Source organism: Acanthaster planci, linkage group LG15 (assembly GCF_054643075.1).
Source record: "Acanthaster planci isolate LZ-2023a linkage group LG15, COTS_SCS, whole genome shotgun sequence".
Taxonomy (NCBI): Eukaryota; Metazoa; Echinodermata; class Asteroidea; order Valvatida; family Acanthasteridae; genus Acanthaster; species Acanthaster planci.
In genome coordinates this window covers 9,343,733-9,368,820 of record NC_141791.1, presented here as the reverse complement: position 1 = coordinate 9,368,820, position 25,088 = coordinate 9,343,733, and the positions used below count along the sequence as shown (strand labels likewise).

The 25,088-nt window shown below is 45.6% G+C and overlaps 1 protein-coding gene and 1 pseudogene across 3 annotated transcripts in view; one reads left to right on the top strand and one right to left on the bottom strand.

The window, feature by feature from the left end:
- Window positions 1-25,088, top strand: part of LOC110974878 (U3 small nucleolar RNA-associated protein 14 homolog C-like) — a 95,956-nt gene that overhangs the window by 58,675 nt on the left and 12,193 nt on the right. For 2 of the 3 annotated variants that reach the window (XM_022226805.2, XM_087146381.1), the window contains 3 exons: window positions 4,917-4,994; window positions 15,862-16,616; window positions 23,554-23,653. In XM_022226805.2, coding sequence (XP_022082497.2) covers window positions 4,917-4,994; window positions 15,862-16,616; window positions 23,554-23,653 — 933 coding nt within the window. The remainder of the gene's footprint in view (window positions 1-4,916; window positions 4,995-15,861; window positions 16,617-23,553; window positions 23,654-25,088) is intronic. The other variant, XM_022226808.2, reaches the window with a different exon arrangement.
- LOC147796676 (uncharacterized) lies at window positions 11,407-14,650 on the bottom strand (annotated as a pseudogene).

The window sequence follows — 25,088 nt, the reverse complement described above, 5'->3', positions numbered from 1 at the left end:
CCCCATGCCTCCCATGCTGGCTGTGCTGACTGCCTCACCCTAGGTGCCGCTGTCTTCAGATGTCTTTTTACCGGCGTACCCAGTTGTGATAAAAACGCTACTCTCTCTTGGGCCAACACCCTGTATTTACCCCGGGGCAGCCCCTGCAGAGACGGTGCCCTTCCATGTAAGCACAGCACCACCGACGTCCTGGGTAGTGGAACCACCGTGAGTCACCACCCTTCCAATTCATGCAGCATGACTCACAAGGCTTGCGGAGGGACAACCCCACGTGCCAACCCCACTGAGCACCCCATGCCTCCAACCACCATCCTCAGTCACTCTTCATCGGGGGGAATCCAGGCTTGGGTAGACACTGTATGCTAATTGGATGCCCCCTGTTTGCTGGTGCAGCCCTGGTAGACACATTACTGGTCACACATGCACAATCCAGACCAAAACATGGGTAGCCGGTCTGCTTTGCCGCGGAAGCCTCTGTACGCCATATGAAGCCCTATCGTCTACCTTCCACCTCTATGCCTGTGCCTTGAACCAACTGTTCTTCGTTGCATCCAGGCATGCAGTAGACACTACACTCTACCGGGCAACCCTACACATACATTGTCTTCTGAAGCGGCCTCCAGTGAATACAAGACCAGGTCACGCATAGTCAGCACGAGGTCACAGCTCAAACAACTCCCAAGACCTCTGTGCCAGGGACCCAGCCGAGAAACAGAGTAGTGTGCTACCTGGGTTGACTCCCCATCATTCTCTGGGCTATCCCTATGAATATGACTTTAGACTACGTATGAGCAGCCTACTGGGTGCAGCCTTTCCACCATTGGTACCCATTCATGGAGGCTCGCAAGAGATGATTCTACACCTTATCCTTACCCGCCTTACAGATTCCCAATGACTGCCATACGCATGATCCCACTGATGTCCAAGACTTTTCATTGGGGCACCTAGGCATGAACTAGACAACGGCTATCCTTGGGCAGACTTCCCCATTTCTGGCCCTGTCCTGGTGACTATGCCGTTCCAAATTTGGACCTACTATTAAGTTTCTCTGATCTGCATCTGCGCCTTGGGCGTCCGAATTCACGGAACTTGACACTATTGTGGATTCCACTACTATTACCACTACGGCCTGTCGTGTGCGATCTCCTCAGATTCTTCCACATGACCTCACCATGTCCTGCTCACAGTCCAGACAGGAGTTCCTCAAATGTGGGCTTGTCCAAATTTTATATACTGTGACTGTTACAAGGTCTGACTAAGTGGGCCTACATGTACTGTTGGCTCCAAATTTTGTCACGAGTGTGCCTTGGTTTACCTCTTCCGACAATGCCCCGCATGATCGAAACAAAGAGGCGTACTCAGCAAGGCTCTGTCCAATTTTCGTTTTAATATGTGCGTTCATTGAGCCAAAGAATAAATTTGAATATTGGAGTGCTTTTTATGTCCGCTGTAGTTCTTCTGAATGGGAAATAATAACACTTTGCTTTCCCATCTGGTAGTGCTATTCTGAGTCTTACATGTAATTTTGCAAGGACACTCCATTTCCACTCTCAATCTTCACCCCTCGGATGCATGTGGCCTGACTTTAAACCCCCGTGCATGTGGTGAAATGGCCGGAGTCCTCCAACACAGGGACGTCATCAGCCATTCCATATATCAGACAAAGCTCATTTTTAATTCTCCAGAAATACTTCAACATCATTCACATGTATTGGAGTTGTGGAACGTCGCTAAGTGCGACTTACATCCGACTTAGCTAGTCTTGCGGCAGTAACCCCTTGCTCAATTAAGATGAAGTCAGACCATCTTCATCTAGACTACGTGGAGTTTTTCTTTATGGTCTTCGATACATTTCATCTCTTATCAGAGTACAGCAAGCAAGAGCAGTGACTTGCGAGATGCGATGTTTTGTTCCCATAGGGCACTGTTTGAGTGCTCACCTAATTCTGTTCTGCCTTTCTCATTGTGCGGTGACTTTCTGACAAAATCATCATTTTTTGCGATTAATTTGAGAAAATCTTGCCTGCTCAGTAAAGTGAGTAGTAATCTTTACTCTTGAGGTTTGATATTAACATTGAATGACAATGAATTTTCCACCAAATATAGGCCATAAATTAAGAGTCTGTGGCACTCTAAGTACCCAAACAGTCACTGCATATGCAGATTTCCCATGCATCTATTATTTGCTAAAAAGAGTTGACCATCTGAGGTTCACCCTGACCTCCCACAATGCAACGTGGCCCTGCCCCCATGTTCAGAATGTATTTTTAGCGGTTTTCTTGGGCATGACGACCCAGCCGCTAGAGCGGGTGCTCTATCATTTAAGCAGCCATTCATGGATAAAGGCCTAGCCACTTACATGTAAGTGGGCTTTTCATTTTGTTTTAAAGTGGTTGGATGGGGACAAGGCCTAGCTGCTCAAGGGGGCACTTTAGGGGTTCAGATCAGTAAATAAGCTGCCACAGACAACAGTGATAAATATCCCCACTTCAAAAAATCAGGAAAAATACAAGTTTCACAGGCATTCAAGACACATATCTAATTAAAACTCACTTCCTCATCTTTCATTTTCCTTTCAATTTTCAGTGGCTTAACTGATGACTTTTGAAGATATTTTTCTCCAGAGAAAATTACCCTCACAACAGTCTGGAGGCTCATTGCCATTTTCGAAATTGATGCCTACACTTCATGGCAAAATAGAGCAATTTGGAGGCCCTCGTTTGGTCTGATACTTTGAGAAATACAAGCTGACAGGCCCACCTCATCCACCTTTAAACAAACTACCCAGTCCACATGCCACAAAATGCAGAGAATTTGAAAATACAAATCATGACTTCGTCCGTGCAGGCAATTTTGGACCTATTTACTGGCCTGCAACCTTACGTTCTATGTGGCTCTGACGAGGTTACAGGTCTTTAATAGCCACAAACAGGGATTCCCCTTCCTGGGACGTCCTTGACTCATCAGTTGAGCACAGATCTGTGAGCACAGAGTTGACTGAAGTGGCAGATCGGGCGGCAGTGACAGCGGAGCCTGATCTTGCGGAGAATGAGGGCAAAGGCAAAGCTGCACAAGTGGGTGTGCCGTATTCTAGGCAGCTCAGACAAGGACTCTGGCCTTAGCCGCGAGCGGGGATTCCCCTTCCTGGGACATTCCTCACTCATCATTCGAGCATAATGCCATCTGAAGCAAAAGCAAGAACTCCCCTTTCTTGGACATTCCTCACTCATTACTTTTCTACTTCTCTGCCTTCCAGTAAACAGCCAAGCTATCTGAGATATCAGTCGGCCCTGTGCATCTGCATCAGTCATCTGAGAGAATGAGTTGGCCCACTGATTGCCCATGGCTCAGAAAAACCTGCTAGACAATGGGGCTGCAATTTTCCCTCTGCCTGCAGCGGTTACAGCCTGCTGTAGTCCAGCGGCATGTAAACATTCTTCTTCGTTGATTTCTTCAAAACCTCAGAAGACATACCACTCAAAACAACAGGAATCTCCACCTTAGCCATGGATGACAGCATTGTCTGGTGCCTAAGTGATAAACCCCAGACGGCTTCTACCGCTCCAGACCTGTCTTGCCATCGGTAGACCCTCCACCCACCACCCGTACTGCGTTCCCATTTTACAGTTCAGAACGCGGGACTTTTCAGGGTGTGCATCAGCCTGGTGGTCCCCCACCAGAACATTCTGCTACATACGAGAGCGTCCACGGCTCAGACCATGACACTGCCTTGCCTCAGTCTGAGCAACTGGCCATGTCTTTAGATGACATTGATTCTGTCAGCAAGCTCCCCCCCCCTCCCAGCGATGCCTCTGTCTTCTACAGCAAGACATGATTCAAGTGCTCTACTTGCCTGGTGAATATACCATCAGTATGCGGACCCAATTCCGAGTCTCCATCACAGCCTTCTGGGGCGGTTCTTGCTGCCATCGGGAGGCCCTCCCAGGCCACGGGGAAGTGAGTCCATGCCTTACCTGGTACCTGTAGTGGTATGCCACTACAGGCCTTAAAGTTACCAGCATTCAAGACTATGTTTCTGGGCACCCAGACAGGAATGAGCAAATAGCGTTTTCCGGGCAGTCTTCCTGTCATTTTTAGCTCAGTCCCAGTAAATTCCCCATTATGATGCAGACCTACCACTGCATCTCTCCAGTCTGCATCCCCAAGCATATGAACTAAATCTTCAAGCCGTTCAGGTTTTTACACAGTCCTTGTCACACTGTAATGTGGAGTTTCCCCAAGAGGCCTTCGGGAAGAAATTTTGTGAATCTATTCCCACTGCGGCTCACCACATAAAACTTTGTGGTCCACAGAATGACCATTCTGTAGTCCCCACATACAATGTACATAGCTCCACGTGGCTGCAAATTCTGCCGTGCAGCCCTGCTATGCCCTGCGCACTGTTCGGGTACGTTTTTACTTCATGGTGGGTGTGTCCTTCAAAAATACCAGTAGGCCTGCTGTGAGCCTTTGTTCTGATGGTGACCTGGGCCATTTTTTCTAATTCAGTTGTTGAAGTTGTAATTAAAGTGAACGTTTGAGTTACTAGTAATAGATATAATTTGTGTACCAAGGGTGTGTGTCATTGCTGAGCCATAAAGTTTGACGATCTGTAGCATGTACACCTCAGTTTTAGGCTTTTCCAAACTTTCAAGCTAAAATATGCTGACATTGATAACCTCTCCTGACATGACGTTAATGTAACAAAACCTCTCAAAGAAAGTTCACTTAATTGTAAAAAAGTCTGATTTTGTAAACCTACCTCATCATTTTTATATTCTTAGTTGTTCTCCCTTCCACAAAATTAAAATAAATTTACACGTACTTTGATAATTGTGTGTATTGCTATCGAGTATTTCAGTCGTAAAATTTTTAATCGTTTTGCAGCAAATGATGTCATTTCTTTATCTTTTCAGGAACGAGTGACTCTCAAGCATCGTAACACAGGAAAGTGGGCCAAAGGATTAATGCGGTTTGGGAAATATGACAGCAATGTAAGTAATGAGACCTATGTAATTATTTTTTGTATTGCTCAATTCTGATGTTTTGTACATACTGTGCATTCCAAATCCATATGTGCCCAAATTTCCACTGCTTGTAACCAAAGAGAAATACATTTATTATTTCTTTCCAAAAATATGTAATACAAAACTGCTGCAAACTGCTTGCTTGACTACAATGACCTAAAATACAAATCTCAAAATATGGAGGGCCCGACATTTCAATCCTAGCAGAATCTTTCTCAAAGGCAAAATGACAAGTGGACATGACAAACAAGCAAACAGGGAATCAACCAAGCATGGATGAATGCAAGAGGACAAAAGGAAAGGTCAAGAAAGGTGCAAGCTGGATAAAGGGGCAAAGGATAAAGGGGAGTACATGAAAGGCATGGTTTAACAACAAAGGAATGTAAGGTGGGAAGAGATCAAAGAAAAAATACAGTGGATGGAACTGGATGGGGGGTATAATTTGCAGACAAAATGGAGGGAAAGAAAAGAGTGTTAATTAGTAGTTTCTCTCTTGGATGTTCAGGCCATGGGGTTGTATGGTGCGGAGGCCTTTAATCCAAACCTTCTCCCTGTTGAAGCGAATTGCATCTTTATGGAACTCAGGTGATTCTATGCCCTGTAAGAACATGTCAGACATAAAATGGTTTAATAGGACGGTCGAAGTGTTGGCCTACAGGGGTATCTAGTTGTTTGGTGTTGACCGTGGATCTGTGGCCATAGAAATGCTTCTTGAGTGTTCTTCGTCTCTCCAACATACTTAACACTGCACGCCCTGCAAGAGATAAGATACATGTAAATACAGTAAAAAAGATAATCGATGACTCGCGGTGTCGTGTTGCTGGTAGCGACGTTTCGGCTGCTAGTGCTGCTAGCCTTCATCAGGCAACTGAAGTCTGGATGCTGCAGGGTCTGCTATATACCGCCGGACCGCGTCCTCCGCGTGTCCCCCGCCGTGTATTGCGGACGCAGTACAGGTGACCTCAGCGGGCGTCGTCCGCTCCACTTCATGGGCGTGAAGGGGCGTGTCCTCGGTATGGCTCCGTTGCGCTCCGGTGCTCCGGTGGTTGTGTTGGCGGATGGTGGGGAGCCAGAAACCGGGGATGTCGATGCCGCTGTCTCTGTTGATGTTGTGTCTATTCAGGCGGATGTGGATGGCCTCCTTGACGCGTCTTGTGTACCAATGCTGGTCTTGGTCCACGCACTGCACGCTGTCCCAATCGGGGTGGTGACCAGCTCCCCAGGTGTGCTCGGCTACCGCTGACGACTCCACACGGGAGAGTCTCACGTCGCGTTGGTGCTCCTTGATTCTCTCGCCGATTGGTCTGCCAGTTTCGCCGATGTATACCTTGCCACAGTCACCGCATGGTATCTTGTAGACCACTCCTCCGCGTCTTCCGGGTGGGATGGGGTCCTTAGGGCGCACGAGTTGGCTCCTTAAGGTGGTGGGTGATCGGAACACGGTGCGGACGCCGTGGTCTTCCAGGATCCTCTTCAGCCGTCCGGAGATACCGTCCACAAAGGGAAGAACGGTGAAAGCCTTGTACTCCGGTCGCTCCACTTCGATGCTGGTCTTGGGTCTCGATGACTGTCGGATGAAGGACGCTGGATACCCGTTCGCCTTGAGGGCAGCGGTGACTCGGCGTCTCTCGGCGGCTGTGTGGCGTGGTCTGGTAACCAGGCGTGAGGCGCGGTCATGTAGGCACTTGGCCACGCCCCTCTTGACGGACACTGGGTGGTGTGAGTCAAAGGCCAGGTACTGGTCGGTGTGGGTGGGCTTGCGATACACAGTGCTGGTCAGACTGCCGTCGGGTTCCCTGTGGACCATGGTGTCCAGGAATGCAATGCTGCTGTCTTGTTCACTCTCGATGGTGAACTGGATGCTGGGTTTGAGACTGTTCAGGTGGTTGAGGAGACGGCTGGTTTGATCTCGTGGTGCAATGACAAAGGTGTCATCGACGTACCGCTTCCATAGGGTAGGACGGCAGTCGGGTGGGCAACTCTGCAGGGCTTTCTCCTCGAAAGATTCCATGTACAGATTGGCAATAACCGCTGACACCGGACTACCCATAGCTGCTCCGTCTGTCTGCTCGTAGTATGCTCCCTCGTACAGGAAATACGTGGAGTGTAGGACAAACTCCAGCAGGGAGACGATCTCAGTAGGGGAGAGCGTTGTCCGGTCAGGCAACTCAGGGTCTTCCTCCAGGCGGCGACGGGCCACACAGCAAGCGCCATCTATGGGGACGTTGGTAAACAAAGACACTACGTCGAAGGAGATCAACGCCTCATGGCTGCTGATGTGCTGCCCGTGGAGGAACTCTGCGAAAGCTGTGGAGTTGGGCACGGTGTTTGGTGTATTGCCGGTCAGCGGTGACAGGATCCCGGCTAGATGCTTGGAGAGGTTGTACGCAAAGGAACTCACGCATGAAACGATGGGTCTCAAGGGTGTCCCCGGCTTGTGGATCTTGGGTAGACCATACATCCGGGGAGACTGCTTGCTGGTGGGACGCAACTTCCGGTAGGTGGCGTCGTCAAGATTTCCGGACTTGTTAAGGGCGAGAAGCTGGGCCGTGATCTTCCTGCACAGCCTGTCGGTGGGGTCCTTAGCCAATTTCCGGTAAGGGCCCGTGGAGATGAGCTCATCCATCTTGTCCCGGTATGTGTGGGCGTCGAGGATCACGCTGGCACGGCCCTTGTCGGCGGGAAGGATCACGATGGAACGATCCTGCCGTAGAGCCTTCAGGGCGCTGCGTTGCTCCCGGTTGATGTTGCTCCTGGGCGGGCGTGCCCTCCGTAACGTGGCATTGATTTCTCTGCGTACCAGCACCGCGGTGATTATGTTTATCTCTTCTATTGATTCAACATATGGGCGCACTGCCCTTAAGCTCATACGTAGGTATGAACGCTGCAGGATGAAGTTTGCCCGCTACTCCAACCACCTGACCTTCCTTGTCCGTTGCATCAAGAACTCAGTGGTTCCCAAGGACCTTAGGGTCAAACCTCCGGTCCGCACCAAGGGAGCCCTGAAAGCAGCAGAGACAGCCTCTCTTCGTTTTCTACGTGAGAGGATACACCTGACCAGAGCCACGAAGAAGACCATCGGGGCCGAGGTGGACTCCACTTTGGCCCAGATCCGGTCCACTTTCAGTGAAACTGACCGTGCCCGCCTCACCCAGCATATCGACCGCCGTTGCCGCCGGGAGTTCGAGAAGTGCAAGGCCCGCCAACTCGCCAAGTTCCAAGACCTAACTGGGGAGAGTTCGGCCCATCGCACCACCCAACGCCCAATCGAATCTGCCGTTGACACATCGAAGTGGGTCGTCAACCTCTCCGCGAGGACCCTCACCACCGCCGAGACATCTCTTCTAGGGAAAGGCCTCAACTTCGCCGTCACCCCCGACCACGTACCGGCAACGGAGATCGTGGCCAGTCTGGAAACAACGTTGAAGAGGCTTGACCCGGAAACAGCTGATCTGGTACGCAGAGAAATCAACGCCACGTTACGGAGGGCACGCCCGCCCAGGAGCAACATCAACCGGGAGCAACGCAGCGCCCTGAAGGCTCTACGGCAGGATCGTTCCATCGTGATCCTTCCCGCCGACAAGGGCCGTGCCAGCGTGATCCTCGACGCCCACACATACCGGGACAAGATGGATGAGCTCATCTCCACGGGCCCTTACCGGAAATTGGCTAAGGACCCCACCGACAGGCTGTGCAGGAAGATCACGGCCCAGCTTCTCGCCCTTAACAAGTCCGGAAATCTTGACGACGCCACCTACCGGAAGTTGCGTCCCACCAGCAAGCAGTCTCCCCGGATGTACGGTCTACCCAAGATCCACAAGCCGGGGACACCCTTGAGACCCATCGTTTCATGCGTGAGTTCCTTTGCATACAACCTCTCCAAGCATCTAGCCGGGATCCTGTCACCGCTGACCGGCAATACACCAAACACCGTGCCCAACTCCACAGCTTTCGCAGAGTTCCTCCGCGGGCAGCACATCAGCAGCCATGAGGCGTTGATCTCCTTCGACGTAGTGTCTTTGTTTACCAACGTCCCCATAGATGGCGCTTGCTGTGTGGCCCGTCGCCGCCTGGAGGAAGACCCTGAGTTGCCTGACCGGACAACGCTCTCCCCTACTGAGATCGTCTCCCTGCTGGAGTTTGTCCTACGCTCCACGTATTTCCTGTACGAGGGAGCATACTACGAGCAGACAGACGGAGCAGCTATGGGTAGTCCGGTGTCAGCGGTTATTGCCAATCTGTACATGGAATCTTTCGAGGAGGAAGCCCTGCAGAGTTGCCCACCCGACTGCCGTCCTACCCTATGGAAGCGGTACGTCGATGACACCTTTGTCATTGCACCACGAGATCAAACCAGCCGTCTCCTCAACCACCTGAACAGTCTCAAACCCAGCATCCAGTTCACCATCGAGAGTGAACAAGACAGCAGCATTGCATTCCTGGACACCATGGTCCACAGGGAACCCGACGGCAGTCTGACCAGCACTGTGTATCGCAAGCCCACCCACACCGACCAGTACCTGGCCTTTGACTCACACCACCCAGTGTCCGTCAAGAGGGGCGTGGCCAAGTGCCTACATGACCGCGCCTCACGCCTGGTTACCAGACCACGCCACACAGCCGCCGAGAGACGCCGAGTCACCGCTGCCCTCAAGGCGAACGGGTATCCAGCGTCCTTCATCCGACAGTCATCGAGACCCAAGACCAGCATCGAAGTGGAGCGACCGGAGTACAAGGCTTTCACCGTTCTTCCCTTTGTGGACGGTATCTCCGGACGGCTGAAGAGGATCCTGGAAGACCACGGCGTCCGCACCGTGTTCCGATCACCCACCACCTTAAGGAGCCAACTCGTGCGCCCTAAGGACCCCATCCCACCCGGAAGACGCGGAGGAGTGGTCTACAAGATACCATGCGGTGACTGTGGCAAGGTATACATCGGCGAAACTGGCAGACCAATCGGCGAGAGAATCAAGGAGCACCAACGCGACGTGAGACTCTCCCGTGTGGAGTCGTCAGCGGTAGCCGAGCACACCTGGGGAGCTGGTCACCACCCCGATTGGGACAGCGTGCAGTGCGTGGACCAAGACCAGCATTGGTACACAAGACGCGTCAAGGAGACCATCCACATCCGCCTGAATAGACACAACATCAACAGAGACAGCGGCATCGACATCCCCGGTTTCTGGCTCCCCACCATCCGCCAACACAACCACCGGAGCATCGGAGCGCAACGGAGCCATACCGAGGACACGCCCCTTCACGCCCATGAAGTGGAGCGGACGACGCCCACTGAGGTCACCTGTACTGCGTCCGCAATACACGGCGGGGGACACGCGGAGGACGCGGTCCGGCGGTATATAGCAGACCCTGCAGCATCCAGACTTCAGTTGCCTGATGAAGGCTAGCAGCACTAGCAGCCGAAACGTCGCTACCAGCAACACGACACCGCGAGTCATCGATTATCTTTTTTACTGTATTTGTCATCCACCGCGGTGATTATGTTTATCTCTTCTAAAGATACATGTATATGACATTAGAAGAGCTACATGTGATAGTGCCTTTGGTTCTGTGGGTGGAACCAGAGGAGTGTCCAGAGAGAATGCATCTGATTCCAGGACATGGTTCTGAGTTGATAAAAAATCATGATATTAAAAAAAATTCAGATTTTTAAAATTAAAATCAGATGTTTTAAATTTAAATCAGATTTTTGTTAATTTAAATAGAATTTTAATAAGCTAAATAACAGTTAGGCCTAACCATCATGACCATTTGCTTGAAACACCCCAAATTGATACCATTCACATACATGTATATCACATGTGAACTGTTTCTTTGCTATCGCCGACGTGGCTATTCTGACCACAGACAAAGTGGTTTTATCAATGGCCTGTAAAGGGGGGAGGACATTTGCATACATGTAGAATGTTATATAACAGCTAATGACAGGTGTTCATGAGCAAAAAAAAATTAATGGTTCACAGGCAAGAGATTAATTCTGTGCAGGTATACATACTATAGGAACGCCACTTCAAATTGAACATAGGCTACAAAGTACATGTTCAATTGTAAATTGCTTCAGAATATGTAGGCCCTTAATGTGTATTGCACAAAAATGATCAATTTTAACTTAATGAGGGCTTTCTTTGAAGTTCCTCCACTAACTTACAGGGTTTTTTTTCTTTGAAAAATCAAGAAATAAAACAGTGATTTTTATTGGTGAGTTTTCCTATTTTTTCCCATTGATTTCAATCAATGATTGAAATCAATGATTTAAATCGAGTGATTTAAATCAAACAACCCTGCTACAACACATCTGTTAGAATCACACTTGAATGTGCCGTGCTGAGAAGGGGGAAGGGTATCGGGGGGGGGAGGACACATGCCGGAATGATAAGGTCCCATAGATTGTGGGGATGCCTGAAGGCCACAAGCGGGGTGTCTGGAATGGCACTGGCTAGGCGGTCTGAAGTGTGGAGGATATGATGACTGTCATTTATTAGTTTGTGGAGGGGAGGAAGACGAGGATGGAAAGTGGTGACTAAGGGAACCGTGGGGGTTGTTTCTTTGTGAGGAGTCTTCTCCTTGAGTGCAAGACTTCTAGGGAAGGAGTGGGCCCTATTGATGAACGTTGAACCTGGTGATAATTGTGCCCTTTTGCAATCAAATGCCTCTTCAGTTCCTGTGTGTGACTGGAGAAATCTGAATCATTAGAACAAATGCATCTCAATTTTAGTGCTTAGCTGTATGCAATACCAGTTTTGCAGTGTCTGTGGGCTTGGAATACAGGTCAGTAGTCATGAGGTTGTTCTCCTTCTGGATGCTGACATCGAGAAAGTTGGCCTGACGGAGGGAATATTCCAAAGTCAACTTAATTGTCCTGTGGAAAGAATTAATATGGTTAATGATGATGTCTAGACTGTCACTGTCACTGGTCCAGATGAAACTACATCATCAATGTATCTCCACCAGATCCAAGGGCGGCACGGTGCTGAAGTAAGCATGCGCTCTTCAAGGTTACTCATGAAGAGCCAAGCAAAGGAGGGAGCCATGCGGGTGCCCATACATGTAGCTGTGCTATGTACCTGGAGATAGTGTTTGCCTGTGAAGGAGAAATTGTTCTTGGTTTAATAGTACAAGTCTCATAAGTGTTGCGACATCACTGGTGGGGGAGTTGTGTGTCTACTCTTCATGAGAACAGAGCAGCATGCATAAATACTTTCTTCGTGGGAAATGTTAGCATAGAGAGAAGAAACATCAAAGGCCCCAATGATGGCTGTGCTGGGAATCTTGTTCTTGGTGTTTTCCAGCTTACATAGGAAGTCTGGCGTGTCGTGGATATATGACGGGATCTGTGGAACGAGGGGCTCGAGAAAAGTGTCGATGAACAATGATATGTGTTCAGTGGGCAATCCATTTCCGGAAATGATGGGCCTCCCTAAATTACCTGCCTTGTGGATCTTGAGGAGTGGGTAAACTCGAACGGTTCTACAATCAGTAAGGGACAGAAACTTATGAACTTTCTTGTATAGTTGGTCATGTGAACGCATATCATCCAGTACCTGCTGAATCTGTTGTGAGAATGTTCCTTTGGGGTCAGAATCGAGGGGGATATACTGTACATGTAGTTCGTATGATTGTTAAGATGGCGATGGACTTCATCAATGTATTGCTGTCAGCCCATAATTACCACAGCTGAACCTTTATCTGCCGGCGCGATGATGATGATGATATCAGGGAGTTGAGAGCTAAACGCTCATCCCTGGAGAGATTATCAGGGTATTCACTTGTGAATGAATAGCCTGTGCATAGGTCTCAAGGGCTGGTACACGATTCTTTGGTCTACAAATGTACATTAAAATTTCATACATTTTTGGATATTCATCATGAACACGTAATGACATGGTTTGTCTTCCGGGGGACATGGATGTGAAGAACAGTATGCTCAGTGAGTGTTTTGGGGATTTTAGTCAGTTCGATGCCTGTGTTCAATGCAGTTGTAAAACTTGTGCAAATTTTTTGTACTCCATCCAGATTTGATTTGCCTTTGAATAAAATCCATCATACTTAAACCATTGAATCATGTACTCAGGAGGGAGTACAATGAATGTGCGTAAGTTGATCTTCAGATTGTGTTGAACACCTACATGTAGGATGTACATGTACATTATCATTGTTAATTGCCAGTGTTGCATCAAGACCAGATAGACCGAGACCTAAAGTTCAAAGGCCGAGACCGAGACCAAACCCTTCAAAGTGGACCAAGACTGAGACCGATGTGGGCTGAGACTGAGACCGAGGATAATAAACAACAATACTAGAAATAAACAAACAAGACACAAAATTGCAGTTGTAAGTTGTCACCTTTTTTAATGATGATCACAGACAAAGTGACCAGTAGCCGTGTTGACAAATTGACATGTACACATGACACATCATTTGAGCAAAAAGTGGTTACACTTCAGGAATATCAGTTTTGATAGGTTGTCTGCACCCAGTCTTGCCCAATGTGGTCTCATGATGATTGCTCCGTGATGTGAGAAGTAGAAAGTTTAAGGTGGATGTGTGATCTGTGTGAGAAGAACTTGGATTCTAAACTTCACAGTCACCCCTTGGTTTCAGCAAGGATTACAAAGGGATATATCTAGTGATGCAATTTGATGTTATATTGATTGGCCTCTTTTTTTTCCTTGAATAAAAATAAGACTTAACTTCTACCAAAATATTTGAATACTTTTTATAAATTCTGTCATGGAAATTGGAATAGGCCTTAATAGACTTGCACATGTAGACCTACAGGTTGCAAGACGGTAGCCAGATATAGTAAAGTAAACAGTAAACCTCGTGTTATACGTGTTGACACTTATCCCATTCATAGAGCGCAAGCCTGGCGTCATGCACCAGCAAGCATTCATGTACACAGCAATGTACATGTACTGTAATCTACATGTATATGCAGTGGATTAGTATTCAATGTACAGCCTTTAACTTGTTTATAAAGTTTAAATCATATTGATAAATACGATTCAAATGAATAAAACAATGATTCCGAATACGCCTACTTGTTTGATGCAACAATGGCTGACCACCCTGCCTGCACCGCGCACACGCGGCGTGGCCAGGCAAAGCACTCCTTGGAAACTGGTACCCAACGTTGTATGTACAGTGTAAGTAAAGGTTTAATTAACTTGGAGCACCAGTTCATATAAGGACCGGGTGTAAGAGGGCGTTGAAATTGGGATATTTCCATTGGTTTGTAATTGGCAGGAGGGATCTTTTTTCAAGTCAGGTTCACCCATAATTGTTCATGTTCGGCTAAAAAAACCTGCTGTGATTAAAAGTCCTTTGATGCTGCGACATGGCAACACCTATTGTTGTCTAGAATAAAGCCCCCTGTAGTGGCACAAGGAAGAGAGTTGCTAAGTCATCATTGGCAAAACTACAGCGCAAATTGCCCAGCGGATCAGCATTTTTGGAGAACTACTGATGCGCTCCATCAGAAATTACTTCCTAGGATTAGTGGGATTAAGCTCTTGAAAATGCTTTTCAATCGTACTTGTATTAAAAATGCCATGGACAATGGTTTTTGACTCTGCCAGTAAGGCAAAAGTGCTCGTCTTGTCCATGTTCTCGTCTTAGCGTAGCTCGTATTAAGTAAGTTTTCTCTCATAGGAATGTGTACATTTGAACGGGACTAAAGAAATATGCTCGGCTTAAGCACGATCTCGTCTCAAGCGTGCTTGTGTTATTCGTGTTTGACTGTACATGTGTACATGTACAAAGTCAGTGGGCTGGAAAGTGTGTACAAAGTCAAAGGGACAAATTAAATCTTCAAAATTCAATAAGTCATTTCATGCCGTCAGGGTGATATGGTGATATGGAAGAATACATCCCTGGAATCACAACCAAAACAAACACTGCATTGACTTCTGGCCCATTCATCATCATTGAGCTGGCCTTGCTGGGGCCAAATTGACATTGAAGCATGGGAAGAGTGCCCAGGACTAGAAACCATACATGTACATATACCTGTGCTTCTTTAGGCCTCAAAGCATTGTGAGATTAATAATTGTATTTTGAAAGTGATAAAGTTCAGTGGGAACTAGGGACTTCATTGCAAACAAAGGCCAACAAAAATGTCACTGGAATTACTTCACCCACAAACCTTAACCTTTTGGCTGTCTTCTTGCTAAGCAATGGGGAATGTGCAGTGTGATTTGATTGAAAAAACAAGCAAGGATACTACACTTGATGCAATAAATTGAGGAAATATTAGTATGTCAAATAGGAGGACACACTTAAGGAGACAGATTTTTTGTCTGGACTTTTCAGTTTCCTCAGGACACGGAGTTGTGTCTGAACTGGATTTTACTTGTTTACAGACTCTGACTTGCTCTTTTGGGGCTTGACTAGCAGGACTCTGACACAGAAGTAGTGGACTAGACTGCAACACTGGTGTAACTTCAGTCTAACTAGACCTAGGAAATTTTCCGTTGTATATAGGGAATAATTATCAAAAGGGAGTCATAGTTAAACACTAGCCGTTTAAATAGCACCACTTTTGCAGTGAAACTGTCTTGGGAGTGTTTATCCATGAAGACCAGCTGAGAAATGTGGACAGTTTGCTAAAGCAAGAATTTTTATTACAGTGTTTTGTTTCTGAACTAAAACTAAACTGACAATTTCCTGTTAAACTTGAGGATCTTAAAATGAATTAATTGCTGTGATTCTACTACCATATGTGACAGAAATTACAATCAGTGGGAATGGTAAACTGTCTCGGGTATGAATAAAAGTTTCAGTCACTTCTTGAGTTGTACTTCTTTTTTATGTACAGGCACGCCATCTATTAGCAAAGCAGTTGCAACAAAGTTATGACCTCACTACAAAATTCAAGGATGCAGATGATGGAGATATTGTTGACAATGAGAGGACTACCTCGCATGTTAGTCAAAGTGACGGTTCTGCTGACAGTCCTACATCCAGATTACTGCACGGCGACATCAATAATCCATGGTTTACTGGAACCACTGCCAAACATCAAGAAACTGTTCATACCAAGAGTGTTCCTTTTCAGCCTGTTTCCTCTTATGTGATGCATACTGAATCGGACAACGATTCTTGTACATCTGATAATGGTGTTGGTGAATTACGTGAAGAAAATAAGTGCAACGTATTCACAACCTTGACTAAATCAAACTTGAAACAAGAAGATGAATCCAAGTCTGACCATGATAAGCAGAGTGATGGAGATGCACCTCTTTCAAGAAGTTCTGAGAACTTGTCTCCCCTTGACAGAGGTTATGAAAATACCTTTGTTGAGAAACAAAAACAAAATGCAAAGTTGACAATTTTAAGAGCCGAGGCAACAGCTGTTCAGTCTTCTGCTCCGGATCTTATCATTGGTGAAGAGCAGTCTCATCCTTTTCTGACTATTCGTGAGGCCTTTGCTGAAGATGATATTGTGGAGGCCTTTCAAGATGAAAAACAGGAACACATGGACCTTTGCAAGCCAAGCGATGATGGAAATTTATCACTGGCAGGCTGGGGAGATTGGGGAAGTGCTGGAGTAAGGAAGAGGAAAATGAAGAGGTAGAGTATGGCATACCTATACAATTTTTGTCAATATAGACTAATCTAGTTAGATGCCACAATTACAGTGGCACCAAACTCACACGCTCATTCTTAAGCTTGACATGTGCGTGCGTTAGGCAAATCACAATACCCTATTGGTTGGGAGCAGCACTTTGTGCTCAAACATATGGGAGCGTACATGTAGGTTTGGCTCGCCCTGTTTCAGTGATTGCCTGGATGACTCCATCAGTGAAATCCCCTCTAAAAGTAGCTTCAGGGATAGTCAAAAGAAGTCACAGGATGTGGAACAGGTCATTTGGGGGGAACGAACATAACACATGATTTCTGGCCATTCTGAGGATACCCTAACACCACAAACTAATCTGAACTTCTTTTTTTTCAAGAAATACCCAACCGGCTAGGGATATTATTCATATACAGTGTGTAGACTTTGTTTGGAAGGAGTCTCCAAAAAATTATCTAAAAAGGAAGGAATTACATTCCATGAGGGCCTGTCAATTTTTTCAACACTTTCACAAGTGAGCAACCCATATGCTTTTGCTGGCTGAAGGGGGGAGTTAAGGGCCATGTATGTTTTAAAGATATCAAAAGTGATAATACCATACAAAGAAATAATTTCTTTCATTTCCAGTTTTATTTGTATTCTCAAGAGTGGGGGAGGAGTGCAGAAAACTTTAAAAAAAGGATTGCTTCTTATACCTCTTACACGTGTCTGCCTGTAAAACTGATGCTTGACATTGTTTAGTGATTTTTACTCAAGCTTAGCAGTTTGCTGAGGCAGATTGGCTTCTTTTTAATAAGATTTCCTTTTGCAGATTTGTGTGATTATGTCTTTTCCTGTATTTTGAGATGCAAAAATGAGGTGAAAAGAGTCAGCAGATACCTTTAACATTTCTGTTTGGAATATATGTGCCTACGGCATTCATCTTATCCAAAAGCATCTACCTGGGCATATTTCCTCGAGCCGTTAGGCCATTTGCTAAAATTTTATCATCCGTAGTACACCTCTCAACAAAGCACTGTCGATATCTCGATATTGTCGATATGGGTTTGATATTGATATCGTTGATGTTAGTTATTTGGTATTGGGTTTGATATTGATATCACTGATGTTAGTTATTTGGTAATATTTAATTTTTGATGTTGATGATGCTGGGCCGGCACGACTATCATTTTTTCCGTTTTCAAAATCCTTCAAAAATTCATCATTTCATTTAACGGTCCTTTATAGCCGCACAAAATAATCTTTAGGCACTCCTCTAAGTTGACAGGTGACCTTCATTGACGCTCGAGTATTTCAGCCTGGCCAGCAGCCTTGTAAACAGAGCCCAGATTGTGCGGTGTTGTATAACTGTCTCTTGTTCAAGAACCTGGCTTAGTGCACTGCTGACCTCTTTTCAATAGGGGCCAGATTAGCGTGCAGCGGTGCTGTGTGGCTCATCGCTGCGGTGGTGGAGTGTTTTTGTCCCCGTTGGTAATCCGCTCGCTCTCAATGCCCCAAACCCTGGTATACGGTTTCAAAAGAAGGCTGGATTATCACCACTTTTGAGAGTGAAAAATGTCTTTAATGCCCAGCAGCCTGGTCTTTTGTTCGGAGTACGGTCTTTTGTTACAGGGCCCTGTTTCCTTTGTCCGAGTTTGGAGACCCAGGCCACGCATATAAACCATATGTCTCCAATTCCGGAGTCCCCGGCAGGAAGTGGATAAATTCAGTTACCTATCTCAGTCAGGCACTCAATAATTCGCACACACTTTGCCTCGAAAATATCACAAAATTTGTCTTCCAAAAGACTAGCATCACGTGCTGATGATACCACTATACATGGCAGTATGTATCCTGCATCCAAAGTACATGTAGGTAACATACGCAATATGGATGCTAGAACATGTCGCCAAAGTGAATTAGATCACACCATTACGGTGTAGGGCTGTACCCTTAGAACAATTTACCAGCAATTCATGCCTCTTATATTCCTTGAAAATTAAAGTGAATAAAATGCAATATATCAATTATATTAATATGAACAAAAGATATATCGGTATCAGCCAAAATACAATTTTGACGGTGCCTACTCTCAACCACAATGCATCTTGGTGCCAAGCCCATAATCTCCCTTCTTTTTCATAGTGACACAGCTAAAGGATGCGTATTTTCTTTTTCTTGAATTCTTCCAGTTTCCATTCTTCACTGATTATTACTACGTTACTTGTATATCCGACCAACTGTTTAGTAAATGCTGTAAAGTTTCAATTGTAACTATGGTTAGTGTTCTTGAGGTTATGTTTATATCTTTTCCCTGCGTGATGCTACCTTGCATACATGTATTTTCAGCCCTGCAGACTTTTTGTGTCTGACTGCCAAGGAGGCTTGTCCTTTCTGTCAATTAATTAAGAGGTTGAAGCAATCCCCTGTGTTTGCCATTGCAGTTGTCAGGCTTACGCTCTACTACCCCCCAGTGCTGTTGGGTACTGATCACTGCAGGTCATGGTCGGTCTCCCATTGCTAGAACTGCCTTGTCCCAATAGAGCCCAGGTTGAACTGGATAATAAGTCTCCCCACACTCCCACCCACCCCAACATAACTAAGTTTTAAGGGAGCTAAGGCCCATATGGCTGAAACACTGACTCCTTTGGATTGATCCTGAGCAAAAATCCCAAAACTAACTGGATCTACAATCATCCCCAAGACTTTCAGTGATAGCTGACTGTTTTGAACGATTTTTTACAAGTCACCAGCCACGATGTCCTGTGCAGAAAACACACAATGACCTGATAGGGACCTATAGTGTCAAGCGGTTTGCCCACATGTGCCCTCTCCACATAATGCTTGCATGCCTGGGGTAGTGACACAGAACTGAAGCTAGCAAAAGAAATTCAATGCTTCGAAGTAAACAACAAAAAACTTATGGGATTACCCATCAAAAGTCAGTCATCTTCTAGCAAAGGACACCTTGTCTAAACTTGTCACTTGTGACACAGAATGTGAATGACAAAGTCATCAAAAAGGCTTTTAACAGTCATTGATTATACTCCTGGACTATTCCAACATTGAACACTCTACCCCCACCCCATATCCCCCGTGCTAAGACTGTATTTAATGTGGCGTCATTTAAAACTTCAATCAATCCCAGTGTTAAACACAATAAAAATTTTTGTGATGCAGTGGTTGATGGACTTCTCATTGATAGCCACCAGAGGCGATTGTGCAAGAATGGACAAGACAAGAGTGTCACCACGTCGTCTATGTAGCACAAGAAACATAAGCGTATATGGCTTTCATCTCCACTTTCATTGGCAGCTAAAGGATAAAAAACAGTGCACTCCCACTGAAAGAAGAACTGTATGCTATTACTCAAGTGTACTTCATTGCAGCTTTACAAAGCATCAGTAATGCCTTCAAGGCAATGATGCAACAGCCACGTAAATTCGCAGCAGAACCACGACCCATTACCATTCCCAACCTCAAGTCCCAGTTTCATGGGACAGTATCCGACCTGACTGGCTCACCATGCTGTCAACCAACGTGAGGAATGGGTCAGTATTCCAGTACACCCAAGTGGAGAACTTGCACTTTACTCATCCAGGGAGGCTCCACTTTCCATTCATCCTTTGGTGGTCATTTGGTATTCTGTTGAAGGAATGAGGATGGCACAGACACTGCCAGACCATCAGCTCCTTGCTAATCTGGGCCTTCATGCAGTGCCCCTTCACACTACAAAGACTTTTTGGAGGGGGGTCCTAACAACAAGACATGGAGCGGGTACTCAAGCTCCCATCTGCAGCTCCATCCAAAGAGAACATGAGGCATAACTCCTTCAAGCACCGCACTGCCCTGTTACAGTTGAAGACCCCTGTTGTTCCTCTACTTCATTTGACCAGGTCTATGTCAAACAAGTTGAAACCCTTGCAAAGGTGAGTACTTGGAGACCTCACCCACAGTGAACACTGCCCAATTTGCAGTTTCCAAGGGCACATTTTGATAACCCTTTGTGAGTTCCTCAGCTGCCAGACACAACAATGGTAAAGTTGGGAGCCAACCTAGGAAAGCCAACTTGTAAAGTTGGGCTTTATCATGGACAATGTACTCACAAAACTTGACTGGGCTTTCACTTCAGAATTCGAATAAAGTCATTGCTGTTGTCAGAATGCTTGGTCTGCACATGCAAAGAACAAACACCTATCCCTGCTGACCTACATGTACATGTAATCAGGATAACCTTCAAATGACCTGACGAAGGCCAGGGTACCACATTCAACTAGTTCTTTGCTGGTGACCTCCCAGTGAACAAACACCTTGGCCATTCCATACCAGGGAAATAAGACAAAGCTACAGGACTTCCCACTGCTCAGGGGGGTGGGACCTGTTTAGTTGTCAATTTCAAGAGTTGATGGGAGCAGAAGTGACACAAAATGACACCACAAAAATGCTCAGCTTACACAGGTACTGTCAAAACCAAGGACCGGATGATACCCAAGTGAGCCTCCAGAACCAGACCTACCTTTCGTCCCCAGGCTCGCAAACCATTCAAGCCTTTTCAGATCCCTATGCACCAATCACAACATTCTCGACAGGTGCTCCAGTGGTGGCAGCGCAACAGCAGCCATCCAATCACATGTCCTTGCCCCATCCCCCAGGCAGTCTACAAGAGTTGAGAGAAGGGGCAGCAGGTATTCAAGGAGATGGTGACAGTGATTCTTTCACTTCAGGATCGGCCGCTGTCTGTGAACCTGTCTGATGCCACTTAACCCCTTAACGTCGGGATTATTTTGACCGCTACTGCTGGGCTGTGACATGCCATGAATGGAGGGCTTTGTATAGCAGCAGGCCCCATTGAACCAGCAGCTACATGGTGAATAGACTGTATGTGTGGTATGCACTAATGCTCACACAAAGGTGCTGTAGTAGAAGTCATACTGGAAGCTCGCTTCGAACGTGCCGTAGTACTTCCGTGTATAAATGATACATTAATACAAGTATGAATCTCTTCCATCCCATATCCATGAGCAACTTTGATTTCAAGAGTTTAACACGTTTTTCCAAAGTTTATTGAGGCATTACAGTTCTGTGCATTATTATCCTCGGAGGCAGTGTGACATTTTCCGGAACGAGTTCGTTGACCCAAACTGTTATGTTTATACCTGGCTTGACTCAACAGAATGATTATAGGATATGTTGTAACCAGAGTGGCAAGGCTACAAAAAAATTGAGTCAGTGACCCAAATCTTTCTTACGAAAGATAACAAAATTTATTCTCTCCCTGTCGCAAGGATTAATGCAGGTTAAAATCAAAAATCTACATTAGCCTTTCAGCCGCATCCCTTCATGTACATGATTAACAACTTGGCATACATACAGTTCATAAATACTAAGCTGTCAGTGCGCATATATGTACACGTATTAAATGGGTTAAACAAAATCAGTGTACACGAAGGGGTACGGCTGAAAGGCTAATGTAGATTTTCTTTTTTTTTTATATCTCACAGATGACCGACGTATATAACTTATAACGCTGTCGTGTATTTTTGATATACACATAGTCGCATCCAATTGTACAAAATGTGAACCTGCATTAACCCTTGCGACAGGGAGAGAATAAATCTTATCTTTCGTAAGAAAGATAAGATCAACCCCACTATCAGTCTCCCAATCCAGTAGCTGGTCCCTGGTCCAGTAGGACAGGGGTTTTTGCTTACTGGGTACCTTTTTCACACTGGATCTAAATGGTCACCGTCCCTTAGATTTTCTTCTTGCTGTAGTAATATGTCAAGGGACTTAATAAAAGGCATCCATTGAAGCTGGACACATTCAATAGTATCCCAATGGGTTGCGCCTAGTCCCAGCAATAAGGTTTTTGACAAAGAACCAGACTCTTACATTTGACCTCCAAGACATCTTTGTTCCAATTATGGAATCTCACTCAGGGATACCCCCTGACAAGCTCTAGTGCCCAGTAATAATCCTATAGAGGTATTGAAGAATGCTGTTAAGTTGCACATCAGTTCATAGCATTGACTAACCCTCATCAGTTAGCCAAGAGTGACACCATAGCATGTTGTAAAGTTTCAACCACTCAAATTTGCAAACCTAGACTAGCCAATTCCCTTCTGATGGACAGGTTTGACAAAAGATATGAGCACAAGAAGCCAGAGCTGTGTCCATATGGTGGCCTTACTTTAAGGGTGTATCAGTTACTGAGATCTGCCAGGCGGTATGCTGGAAGTCACCTTTCACCTTCTCATCTTGCTATATGAAAGACATTTATTATAGTCGGATGGCATTTCAGGCAGAAAGTGCAGATGATAGCAAAATCAGCAACACAAAGTTACACCTCAACAAGGGATGCCCCCGAGACAAAATGTACTACCTCCAGATCTGATGGCATCCCTTATCAAATCTCCGTTACTATCAGAGGAATAGTATTATTATGGGAATGATATTTCCCATGATGAGTTTCCCAGTGTTCATTTCCAGGAGGTTATACTGCCTTAACCCTAACAGTCCTCAGTCCTCCAACTGGTGAAGGATTGAGAAGTGTTAGGGTTAAAATACCCACCAACAAGATGCTGCTCTGCATAGGTAGATGTTACTTTGGTAAGAAGAATGTTGTAGACTGCCCCATCCTTTCCCAGTAGTGTGGGAGGAGACTGCTGGAGAATACTTTAACCCTAATAGCACTCTCTGCGATGGCTCCAGTGCAGGAGCGCCTATGAAAAGATTTTCAGTTGATCAAACTTTAGCAAATGGCTTGACAGAGTTAAGGAAAGTTGCACAGGCAGGTAGATGCTATTTGGATGAGTATTATCTGATAGACTTGTCCCACACTGTTGTGGAAGGGAATTCAAATGGAAATAGCTCTCAGTGAATGATGTAATTTTTTTACACTATTGGAAATGCAACACATTTAAATTTGAATTGTTCTGATTTCCATTACAGGTTTGTAACAAAGGCAAAGCCTGCGCAACCTCAGCGGGTTGAAAATTTGCAGCATGCTCTTGTTAATGAGAGTAGAAACAAGAAAATGGCAGTGCATCAGGTAATTGTCTTTTACAGCAATTTAGGAACAGTTGAATCACTGTGACAAATACAGTTGAACACACTTAATACGAGCTCGAAGGGACTCTCCAAAAAACCTTGTCTTACGGTAAACCTCGTGTTATACATGTTGACATTTACCCCATTCGTAAAGAGCCAGCTGGGCATCATGCACCAGCAAGCATTGTTATACACTATGGCAATGTACTGCAGGCCTACATGTACCGCATGGTACAGTATATGCTAAACAACAATAGGTGTTGTGATGTCGCGGCATCAAAAGCGTTTTGATCACAGTGGGTCTGGTCCGAAAGAGGTGTTTTTTTTTTAAGCCTAACATGAACAATGGGTAAACCTGACTTGAAAATAGATCCCCTCTCGCCAATTAAAAACCAACAGAAATTCCCCAATTTCAATGCCCTTTTACGTCAGGTCCTTATATGAACTGGTTCTCAAGTTAATTAAACCTTTACGTATGTGTAACATTGGGTACCAGTTACCAAAGAAAGCTTTGCCGGGCCATGCAGTGCGCATGCAGGCCCGATGGCCGGCCACTTACAACCACTGTTCTCTGCTGTTGCATTAAACAAGTAGGCGTATTTTAAATCATTGTTTTATTCATTCGAATCACATTTATCTCCCCCCTCTTTCTAGTAATACTGAAGAGGGAGCAGGAACACTGTGCCCAGTCCTCGTTATCTTACTTTTTATGGCATTACCCAGGGTAGTTCCCAGAGCTAGCTCATTCCTGTTTCACAAACTGCTTTTGATGCTCTTGGCAGACTTCAACCAGGCCTCCCAACCTTTCTGATGGTTGCGGAAAATTTCTGTTTTTCCTGTCGTTTTCCACTTTTATGTATATATTTTCCCAAAAAAGAAAACCCCTGCGGTACTTGGTGTCTAACCCAAGCATTGCAGTATGCATTTGCAGCTCATGCATTCAATATTCAACTGTTAAGCGGCACACTCATTTGCTGGATGCAAGTCTCCATATAAATCTAATTAAGCACCCGCCTAAGTTCAAACTTTGCTCGCACAAATTAGAAATTTGAGCAAATATTCGCCCTCTAACACTTGCCACATGCATGAACAGTACTGTGCCAGCGCAATCATGTCAACTTACGCGAATTTGTTGCACACAGTAGTGTGCACAATTTTTTTTTATTTTGTTTCATATGTTATTACAAACAACTCAAGCATGCTTTTGTTGCTTTTAGGGTCAGTTTTAGAAGTGTTCTTTTTATTATTGAGTACAAACATATCTCATTGGTTACTCCATTTAAAACAGCGCAAAAATGGCAAAATATTTCGAGGACTTGTGAAAGTTAATTTTCATACTATCACCGGTCTTTGCACCATTCACACTTCAGATATTACATGTATAGTGGAACAATTTATGTACATGATACAAGCAAAGCATGAATTCTGTGGCATTG